The sequence below is a fragment of the Hipposideros armiger genome, unplaced genomic scaffold (assembly GCF_001890085.2).
Source record: "Hipposideros armiger isolate ML-2016 unplaced genomic scaffold, ASM189008v1 scaffold_97, whole genome shotgun sequence".
Taxonomy (NCBI): Eukaryota; Metazoa; Chordata; class Mammalia; order Chiroptera; family Hipposideridae; genus Hipposideros; species Hipposideros armiger.
Window position 1 is genome coordinate 961,874 of NW_017731447.1, and position 11,570 is coordinate 973,443.

At 37.6% G+C, this 11,570-nt stretch overlaps 1 protein-coding gene across 1 annotated transcript; it reads left to right on the plus strand.

Annotated features, from left to right (window-relative positions):
- The first annotated feature begins 3,499 nt into the window (after window positions 1-3,499).
- Window positions 3,500-4,150, plus strand: LOC109384616 (GTP-binding nuclear protein Ran-like). Its single transcript, XM_019646115.1, has one exon. It carries the CDS (start codon window positions 3,500-3,502, stop codon window positions 4,148-4,150), a length of 651 nt encoding a protein of 216 aa, XP_019501660.1.
- Window positions 4,151-11,570: the final 7,420 nt, after the last annotated feature.

An 11,570-nucleotide genomic window follows, 5' to 3' on the forward strand; every position in this document is an offset into this window, starting at 1 on the left:
GACCTGGAGTTCTACAGGGGGTTTTAGGGCAAATCCCTACCATAGTAACCAGTAGTGCATATCTGTGGTTTTCTAATCCACATCTATCTCCCTACAGAACCAGCAGGGCAGGAGGCCATAGTTTGGCGTCTGGCTGGCTCCTCCTGGAATCACGACTAATGCTTGCAGTAGAAGGCACAGCATGTGTTTGGCCTGCTTCCTATCTAATTAGAAAACTAGATGATGGGGAATGCGTCTGCTGTCTCATTGTCTGACAAGTCATGCCACATCCATTTAAAGCCCCAAACGCAAATATACAGACATTATAAACCACGGGTCCCAGGAGTCTGTCTCTGAGTTAGAAGTTGCCTCCCATGTCCACTCCCAACACCATCCACAGAGAAAACTATGTCACTTTGCTCCTACTCTGAGCTCTAAGGTTCCCCTCCACCACACTCCCCATCTCTCCATCCTCCATTTGTTGCCCAGAGCAACAGTGTGGGTCAAAACCATATTATCCAGAAGCTGCCTGAAAATCGTCATCTCTCGCGTATCGTGGAGAGGATGTGTAAGTAGGGGGATTGGTAGCTGCTCCCTGTTTCCACTCTAACTGCCTTGGATATCTCTGATTAACTCCTACTTTGACTGGCTATGAATCAATGAGCCCTCAGCAGAGCCTCAGTACTGGAAGCTCTAGGAAGTAGCCTCACTCTGCTTGGCGGGGGTGGGAATTCCCTCGGAGGGGGGTTACAGGAGGGCAGGAAATTACTCCAGTGCCATTTTCCAAGGCCTCTGGCACCCAGCAATGCCTTCCTTCAGAGAAAACTTCAAAAAACAGCCGTAATCATTTACCAGAGGGTAGTGCACGCATCCCCTGTGTATACACATACCCTGTGTATACATGTGTATTCCTGCATGTTCACATGGGTAAGAGAGGGAGATGAAACATTGTTATCAATAGTGCTTGACACAGTCGTGCTGCATTGGGAGGTATCCAGTCTACAAACAATTATGAAATAAAAATGTCTACATGTGGACTTGGCCCAGGACAGAAGTCAACAAAATGAAGGAAAATAGCTAGCCACCTGATTTTTATCCTAGATGCCAACATGAGATTGGATGTAGAGTAAGCTTTCAAAGTCACAAAGTAAAAAAAAACTTTCTCTGGACAAACAGAAGCACTCCAATCAGAGGTCTGCTTGAGAACGACGTTTAGATTGGCTGAGACATTTTATTTACCATTGTTTAGAAGTGCTGACTTGAGAGAATAGCAAATGAGGTGTTCTAAATAAACTTCCTATTTCCCCAACTTTTAAAATAATTATTGGTGCTTTATATCTAAGTGTGAGAAATATAAAGATAAATATATGTAAGGACCTTGTCTTCACTATTTTCAATCTTCAAAATCATCACGCACAATTTTTTGTTTTAATATTCAAATCAGATGTTGGACACCTTTTAGATGGTCCCTACAAAATGAATGAATTGACACCAATTTCGAGCAATGCAACAGATGAGATAGCTGAAAAATCTTCTGTTAGCCAAACACTTAGAAGTGTTAAATAAAATACAGAAAACATCCTTTAAATGTTTGATCTCATCAGGAAGCAAGGAAAATATCTAGAGGCAAGAAAAAAGGAAGAAAAAAAAGGAAGCTGAAAATCAGAGTGGGAAGTGGTACTGAGGCTGTGGCTGCACTTGGAGCACTTGTTGGTCTTGATTAAGAGAATAATAAAGAAACTTAAGTTTATTTGGGTTTGCATAGCCATCTAGGGACCAGAGACAAAGCCATGGGCCTGGATGAAATGGGAAATCACGTCTGAAAAACCATGACACTTGGAGGGCTATGGTCTCCATGCAACGGTGGACTAAAAAAACAAATCTAGCCCACAAAGGGAGATGGCACAGGAGCCCATCTATCGAGGCCTGGGATCTGGGTAGCCAAAAAAATGTTGTCTTATGAATTCACAACCACAGGCCTGCCCAATACTATCTGCATAGTCTTAGAACCTCCTGACTGAGGAAGTTTCATAAAAGTGGCCCCTTCTGGTAATTCCCTGAGCACATTCATAAGAATCAATGTAAACCCTCTATAAAAGGGTACACTGTTATACATATTATACAGAATACCACTGATAAAGCGCCATTAAATAAAAGTTGATAAGTCCAATTTACAAAACACAATATACAGCAAACAGGAGTCATCAGAAATAACAAACAGCATAACATGACCCATAGGAGTTTTAGTTCATTGAACTATTCGATACAGACTGCAAAATCAAAACTTCAAACACATTTATAATATAAAGAGTCAAAAGCAAGAAAGGAAGAAGGTAATAAAAATAATGATGTGAAATTTCTATAAACAAATAATACAGGCACTAAATTTTAACATTCAGTGAAGTCGGCTGTTTCCAGTACAAGAACTTACAAGGTATTTGGATAGATTTTCCTTCTAAAAAGAAAAAAAAAACTATATGCTATATTTAAATTTTTCAATTTTCTTTAAAAATCTCAAAGAGCTAGGGCCGGCCAAGTGGCTCAGTTGGTTAAGAGCTCACTCTAGAATGTGAGCTCTGAGCAACAAGGTCACCCGTTTGATTCACAGCCTGAGCTGAGCTGCCGCTGAGCTGCCAACAGGTGGCAGGATGGTTCAGCTAAAAAAAAAAAACAAATTAAAAAAAAATTTTTTTAATAAATAAATAAATAGAAATCTCAAAGAGCTGACAACTAAGGAATTATCAGTTTAAAATCTTTGTGATGGAGGAAATCAAAATCCTGAAGTTAAATTTTTCCCTGAGATCCTTTGCCAAACAAAGTAAGAGAACGTGAACCTTAAGTTTACTCAGCCTCATGAGGCTTGGGAGATAAAAGACAAAGCCCAAAGCCTGCCCAACATCAGGAGTCCAATAGTGGACCTCTTCCCATAAGGCTGGGAACCCAAAAAGCTATACCCTCAAGACAAGCATTAGGTATACATAAGCCCAGCCCATCCTCACATTCCCAGGGACCACACAGAAAGCTGCCTTGGCACAGAGGGGAACAGGAGGGAAAAAAACTCTTTATCATTAAAAATTTATAACATGAGTCAGATTTGCAGATTTGCAGCCCGTGTGGACGGTCCAAATAACCTCATACAATTAATTCAGCTTGAAGTGCTTAGTACCAGGAGTGCTCCAAGCCTAAGGAAGAAGAAAACAAAGTCCTCTCTGAAAGAATGGACCTTGATCCTAGGTCTCAAAGAAATACCACAAATAATTACCCATTTTAAAAAATGGGTAAAAAAGCTTATAGTAAAAAAAAAAATAACCAAGCACACAAGGGAGCAAAGCACCATGAAGAACAATAAGGAGAAAAAAAAACACACAGCAGAAACAGACCTGCAAAGATATTGTATATTAAAATTATAGCGTTCCAAGCCGTTGGCCCCGCCCTCCCTCTGCGCGCGCCGGCACCCGCTGCGTCTCGGGGCATTTGAATTGCGCTTCCACCCAGAGACGTTTCTGGCAGTAACGTTATGATGGCTGCCCAAGGAGAACCCCAAGTTCACTTCAAGCTTGTATTGATTGGGGATGGTGGGACTGGAAAAACGACATTTGTGAAACGTCATCTGACTGGTGAATTTGAGAAGAAGTATGTAGCTACCTTGGGCGTGGAGATCCATCCCCTCGCATTCCACACCAACAGAGGGCCGATTAAGTTCAACGTGTGGGATACAGCCGGTCAGGAGAAATTTGGTGGACTGAGAGACGGCTATTACATCCAAGCCCAGTGCGCCATCATAATGTTTGACGTAACTTCGAGAGTCACATACAAGAATGTGCCTAACTGGCATAGAGATCTGGTGCGAGTATGTGAAAGCATCCCCATCGTGCTGTGTGGCAACAAAGTGGACATCAAGGACAGGAAAGTGAAGGCCAAATCGATCGTCTTCCACCGAAAGAAGAACCTTCAGTACTACGACATCTCGGCCAAAAGTAACTTCAACTTTGAGAAGCCTTTCCTCTGGCTTGCTAGGAAACTCACCGGAGACCCTAAGTTGGAGTTTGTGGCCATGCCTGCCCTGGCCCCACCGGAGGCTGTCATGGACCCCTCCTTGGCAGCACAGTATGAGCACGACCTAGAGGTGGCTCAGACAACTGCTCTCCCGGATGAGAATGACGACCTGTAAAAGTAAAGCTGGGGCCCAGCGTCAGAAATCTAGTTTTATAGGCCACTGTCCTGTGATGTCAACGGTGCGGCATGTTTGCCACTTTATTACACAGCTAAGTAGGACATGTGCTTAATTTTTGGGATGCTGATAGACATGGATGGGCTTCGGAGTGAGTGTGGCAGTTAAAAAAATACCTTCGTTTTTTGGACCTGCATATTTAGCTGTTTTGGAATGCAGTTGGTTCCTTGTTGAGTTTGAAATATAAGACTGCTACAGTCACAATATTCACGGGGGGGATCTTATTGGTTACTATCATTCCCATTCCTTTACGTTAAGAATCAGAATAAAGTTGTATTTCAAATATCTAAACAAAAAAAATATAGTGTTATATTATACAAGAAATATCTATTCTTTAAATAAACAAAAGGCAAGCTTGAAAAAAATCTGCAGGCTAACAGAAAACTATTTTCCAAGCAACTGAGCAGATTTGAAAAAGAATCAAATTGGAATTCTAGAATTAATGATTAATTGAAATTTAAAATTCAGTGGATAGATTTAAAAGCAGTTTAGATAGAGAATTAGTAAGTCAGAAGATATATTAGAAGAAAGCAACTCCATGGGAAAATGGGATAGAGATGTGAACGGTTTAAAAAAAATAAATGGAAAAACTTCAGGCTTCTGCTTAGGATATAGAAAGTTGGAAAGAGACTCATTTCCACACTTAAAATCAAAAATTACCAAGCTACCTGAAAATTGACTATTTTTGCTGAGCCCATCAGGGTCCTGGAGGACAGGGAAAATAGGGAGAGCATAGTAAAAGGTACATCCAAACTTTCAGTTAGGAGATGAATAAGGTCTGCAAATCTAATGCATAACATGATGACTATAATTGATAATACAGTGTTGTAGAAATGAAATTTGCTAAGACAGTAGAATTTAAGTGTTCTCACACACGAAAAAAGGTAAATATGTGAGTTGATGATGTGTTAATTAACTCAAATGTGGGAATCATTTCACATTGTATACATATATCAAATCATCATGTTGTGCATTATATATATATATATATATAACAATTTCATATTACAATAAAATTATTGTCAATTAGACCTCAACAAAGCTGAAAAAATTATTTTTAAATGACATAATTTGAAAGGAAAAAATTTTAACAATGAGAACACCACAAGTCAAAATTTCTAGGAACTATGCAAGCGGAACATTTCTGGTCTTAAATGCATATATTTTATAAGAAGAGGGTGTGTAAATTTTATAACCACAAAATTGAAAGCCTACATGAAATAGAAAACTTTCTAGCAAAACTTACAAAAACGGACCCAAGAAAAATAGAATATACATTAGTCATTAAAGTAATTAGTAGGGTGTTTAAAACTCATTTGGAGGGTGGGTGAATCCCTGGGCCAGGCTGCTTTACAAGCTAGTCTACCAAATCCTCAAGAAAGAAATAACTTCAATCTTATTCAAATTGTTCAAAGAAGAAAAAAAGGAGTAAAACTCATCAACTTACGAGGCTTCCAAAACTTTTATTCCAAAATCAAATGAGGATAATATAAGGAGACATTTTAGGCCAAACTCGTTCATGATTTTTTTTTTTTAAAAAAAAAAAAGAAAGAAAAAAGGAAAAAAAGATGTAAAAATGTGAAATAAAATTTCAACTGAATTTTATTAAATTCTTATAATATTAAAATCATACTACATCACAATCATGTAAGATTTATCTCAGAAAGGTGAGGAAAGTTCAATAATAGAATATCTACCAACATCATAAATCGCATTGAGAGAAGAAGGTAGAAAAACTACACAACTCAATAGAGACAGAAATCTTTTGATTAAAAAAGCATTAGGGACTTTAAAAATCTTATCAAACTAGAAGTAGAAGGGATCTTCTTAACAGCCCCCAAAAACTTTATCAAACATTGTATTTATGGTGAAATATTATAGAAGTATTTCTTTTTAAAATCAGGAACAAAGTAAGAATACCACTTTCATTATCACTATTGGGCATTTTACTATTATAAAAGTAAAAAACTGTAATTATTCACAAATAATATGGCTTCCATATAGAAGACCCAAGACAATTTTAAAATAATTAAAATTAATAACAGAATTAAGCAAAGTTGTGGGAAATAAAATTATTATATATAAATCAATCATACTCCTATATATCAACATCAAACAATTAGAATTTTTAATTTTAAAAATACAATTTACAATAGAAAATAAAACTATAAAGTATCTAAGACTAAATCTAACAATAGGTGTGCAAGATCCTTATAAATTATAAAACACTACTTAATGTCATTAAAGATTACCTAAAAACATTGGAAAGTGTTTAATGTTAAAGGATAAGAAGACAAAATAAGGTACTGATTTTCTCCCAAAGTATAATTCAGTGAAATTCTAATCAAAAGTCCAAAAGGAATTTTTCAGAGTTCACTGATAACTTCTATGGAAAAGTAAATGGCCAAGAATAGCGAAGACAATTTAAAAAAGAGAAGCCAGGGGGCCGGCCAAGTAGCTCAGTTGGTTAAGAGCTCACTCAAGAGTGTGAGCTATGAGCAACAGCAATTCAATGCCCGGCCCGAGCTGAGCTGCTGCTGAGCTGCCAACAGGTGGCAGGATGGCTCAGCTAAAATAAATAAATAAATAAATCAATAAATAAATAAATCAATAAATAAATCAATAAATAAAGAGAAGCCAGTAGACTTGTCCTCCCTGACATCAAGATGACTACTAAGCTTGCAGCGACCAAGACAATGTGGTATTGGCATAGGGAGAAAGAGTAATTAGAATCCAGAGTCCAAAGAAAGACTTACACATATAAAAATAACTTCATGAGTGACAGAGGTGGCATTGCAGATGAGTAGGGGTAAGGCTGGAATACTCAATAGATGGTGTTGGCACAATTATCTACATGGAAATATGGAAATATAATTGATCTGGATGCTACCTCACACCATATAAAAAAAAATGAATTGCAAGTGAATTAGGACCTATATGTGAAAAACAAAACTATATTTAAACTATAAGAAAACATAACCTGTAGGCAGGAAAGAAATTTCTTAGAAAGACACAAAAATCACAGACTATAAAAGAAAAGACTGATAAATTCAACCAGATTAAAATTAAAACTTTGGGGAGGCATCAAAAGGAAAGATAAACATGGTGAACATACAAATCAAACTTAGAGAAGTTACTTGCAATGCACAGAAACAATACAGAAATTATGTCTAAATATGTAAGGAACTCCTACAAATGATAAGAAAAGGCAAACCACACATCAGACAAATGAACACAAAAATATGAATATTCATTAAAGAATATACCAAAATGCTCCAAAAAAAATATTTTTTAAATGCTCAGCAACACCAGAAGACAAGGAATACAAATTCAAAATCACAATATAATTCTACCTCATACCCATTATAGTGGCAAAAATCGTGACATTACTGGATGCTGGCAATGATGTGGCACCACAGGAATTCCTTTATGGTGTTTAGAAAATCACTCTGAGAGGTGCAAATGCCAGTAGTTCTAAAGAGGCATCTAACCCATGGCACAGAAATTCCCTCCGGAATATATCCCCTGAAACTCTTCCATATGTGGTCAAGGAGTTTACAGAAGCAACACTGCAGTATTCTTTATAATAAGGAAAACTTGTAAATACCCTAAATGTCCATCGAAGAAATGGATAATTGTGGCAAATTAATTCGATGAAACACTACACTATGTAAGATGATTAAACTAAAGCTGTGTGTATCAATTTGACACATCTTCAAAACATAAATTTGGAGGTATACATAGGAGGATGATCAACACCAAAATTAGGATAGTGGTTATTTAAGAAAGTGAGTGGAAGAGAAAGGGGAAGGTGACCTGGGGTATGTCAGGTATACACAGGGAGCTTTGCAAATTTTTTTGTTGTTATGCTAGCTAATGGACATACAGTGCATTTTATATTTTTCTCTATATCTTTTAGTACACCTGAAATATTTTTTAGCTTTGCTTTTCTTCACCTTTTAATTGTGAAATAATTACAGATTCACAAGACGTTACAAACATGGTTCAGAGTAGTCCCCTCTACTCTACACTCAGTTTCCCACAATGGTTACATGTTACCTAATTGTAGTAAAATATCAAAATAAGGATATCCACATTGGTACCATGTGTTAAGTTCTATGTCAATTTGCCACATGTGTCAATTCATGTAATCACCACCGCAATCAAGATACAGAACTATTTTATGATTACACAGATCTCCCTCATGCTACCCCTATAGAATCACACTTTCCCTCCCCCACTAATCCCCACCTTCCCTAACCCCGGCAACCTCTAATTGGTTCTCCAACTCTACACTTTTGTCCCTTTTAAATATTATACAAATATATGTGACCCTTTGAGATTGGCTTTTCTCACTCAAAATAATACCCTTGAGAGTCACCCAAGTTGTTGTGGGTATGAATGTTTCCTTTTCATTTCGGAATGCTATTCCATGGTATATATGTACCAAAGTTCATTGGAGTACATTTTGGTTGTTTCCAGTTTGGGGCTATTACAAACAAAGCTTTGAGCAATCAAGTAGAGGGTTTATGTGGATATAAGTTCTTCATTCCTCTGGGATAAATGGCTAAGAGTATAATTGCTAGGTTATATGGTAAGTATACCTATTTTTTTTTGAGAAATTCCCAAATTATATTCCAGCATGGCTGTACCATTTTCCTTCCCCATCAGCAATGTATGAGACCCAGTTTTTCCACAATGAGAGACCCAATTTTTCTACATCCTTACCAGAATTTGATACTGTCATTCTTTTTTTTTTTTTTTTGCTGTTCTGATACGTGTGTAGTGATATTTCATCATCGTCTTAATTGCATTTCCCTGACAACTGGTGATGTTGAACATTTTTTCACGTGCTTACACGCTATCTCTATATCCTCTTTGGTGAAATGTCACTACATGTCTTTTGTTCATTTTCTAATTAGATTGTTTGGTTTTTTAGTGTCGAGTTTTGAAAGCTCTTTATGAGCAGTCTAGATATAAGTTCGTTGTTCAATATGTGGTTGGCAAATATTTTCTCCCAGTCTGTAGCTTGTCTTTTCATTTCTCTTAACAGGGTCTTACACAAAGCAAAAGATTTGAATTTTGATGAAAATTCAATTTATCATTTTTTTTCTTATGTATATTGCTTTTGTGTCATGTCTAAGAACTCTCTGCCAAGTCCTACATTTTCTTCTAAAATTTTTATACCTTTATCTTTTACATTTAAATCTATAATTTTAGTTAATTTGTGTATGAGGGTTAAGTCAAGGTTCTTTTTTTACTTTGGATATCCAATTACCCTAGCACCATATATTGAAAAGATTATACTTTCTCCATTGAATTACTTTCGCAACCTTGTCAAAAATAAGTTGGCCATATTTGTGTCCGACTATTTCTGGATTCTCTATTCCATTCCATTGGTCTATGTATTCATCCTTCTACCAATATCACCTGATTTGGGTACTATAGCTATATAGTAAGTCTCAATATATAGCAGGACTGATGTAATATTTAAAAATCAATCAGAGGGCCAACCGAGTGGCTCAGTTGGTTAAGAGCTCACTCAAGAGCGCAAGCTCTGAGCAACAGCAGTTCGATGCCCAGTCCAAGCTGAGCTGCCACTGAGCTGCCAACAGGTGGCAGGATGGCTCAGCTAATAACTAATTAATTAAAAAATAATCAATGCAATCCACGTATCAACAGACTAAAGAAGAATCATATGATTATATAAGTTGATTCAGAAAAGACATTTGACAAATTCAACACCTGTTTATGATTAAAAACTTTCAGAAAACTAGGGATGGAGGGGAATTTCCTTAATTTGATAGGGGGCATTTAAAAAAAGATACAACTAACATACTTACTAGTAAAAGATAGGGACCGCCCGGCTGAGTGGCGCATTGGTTAAGAGCTTGCTTGGGAGTGCTAGCTCTGAGCAGCAGGGCCCCGGTTCACATCCCACATGAGGACCAATGACACAGCGCCATCTACAGCTAAGATGGTGAACAACAGCTCGACCTGGAGTTGGGCTGCCATGAGTCACTGGCGACGGTATAGGCTGCTGCGGGGCTGCCATGGCCTGCCATGAACTACCATGAGCGGCTGCCAGCCAGCATGCGCGGCTGTTCAATGGCCAGCAACTGATCTGCCTCAGCCGGGAAGAGCACAATGATCACAATAACAACATGGGCCAGTGAAGCAACATCCTCCACAACTAGACTGAAGAACAAAAGGACAACAACTTGGCTGTTCCCCTTCCCTGACTCCCCAATGCTGTTCCCTCCCCCAGTTCCCCAATAAAATCTCTGAAAAAAAAAAAAACAGTGAAGGACTGAATGCTTTCCCTCTAAGATCAGGAGAAAACAAGGCCGTCCACTCTCCCACTGCTCTTCAACATAATATCAGAAGTTTTAGCCAGCTCACTAACACGAGACAAGGAAATACATAGCGGACAGATCAGAAAGACAGAAATTAAACTGTCACTATTTGCAGATGACATGATCATCTGGGCAGAAAATTACAGAATCTGCCAAAAAAACAAAAAACAAAAATAAAACCTGAAACTAAAATTGAGTTCAGGGCAGAGAATACAAGATCAATATATGAAAATCAATTGTAATTCTATATACTAGTAATGAATACATGGAAACCAAAATTATAATACCATTTCCAACCACTCAAAAAGAAATGAAATACTTAGGTATAAATCTTTTCTGTAAATGTGCAGAACTTATCACTGAAAACTACAAAACATTAGTGAAAAAAATCAAGGAGAGCTAAAAGTGGAAGAGACACACTGTGATCATGGATTGGAAGATGCAATATAGTAAAGATGTCAACTCTCCCCAGAATGATAGGCAGACTTCACACAATTTCTAGCACAATCCCAGCAAGATTTTTTGCCAATGTTTTATGATTTTAAAAAATTTCTAGATCAACCAGTTTTTATGGATTTAAACTGAAAAAGTGAATGTCTGTGTGCATGTGAGTGTGTGAGTGTGTGAGTGTGTGNGTGTGTGTGTGTGTGTGTGTGTGTGTGTGTGTGTGTGTGTGTGTGTGTGTGTGTGTGTGTGTGTGTGTGTGTGTGTGTGTGTGTACGATTAGGCCTTAATTCAATTCAGTGAACTACAACCCATTGTTGTACTTGGATATTTATTCATAAGGGGTGGAGGGGGTTGAAAATCATCTCCCCAGTTATGTTCAATTTATATGAAATACAAAATATAATCACAAGTGGGACAAAGAAGTAGGTGGATCACTCTATGTTACATCTTGTGCTCAGAAATGCTTTTATCCGGCTGTTCTCCCATCACCCTCATCTGAGAACAGCATGGGAGCTATTCCTCTCCCTCTCAGCTGCCTCTCAGCACAAAGCTGAGCA

Bases quoted from the DNA above. Each gene is read 5' to 3' on its own strand.
- LOC109384616 (XM_019646115.1), top strand. From the start codon at position 3,500: ATGGCTGCCCAAGGAGAACCCCAAGTTCACTTCAAGCTTGTATTGATT.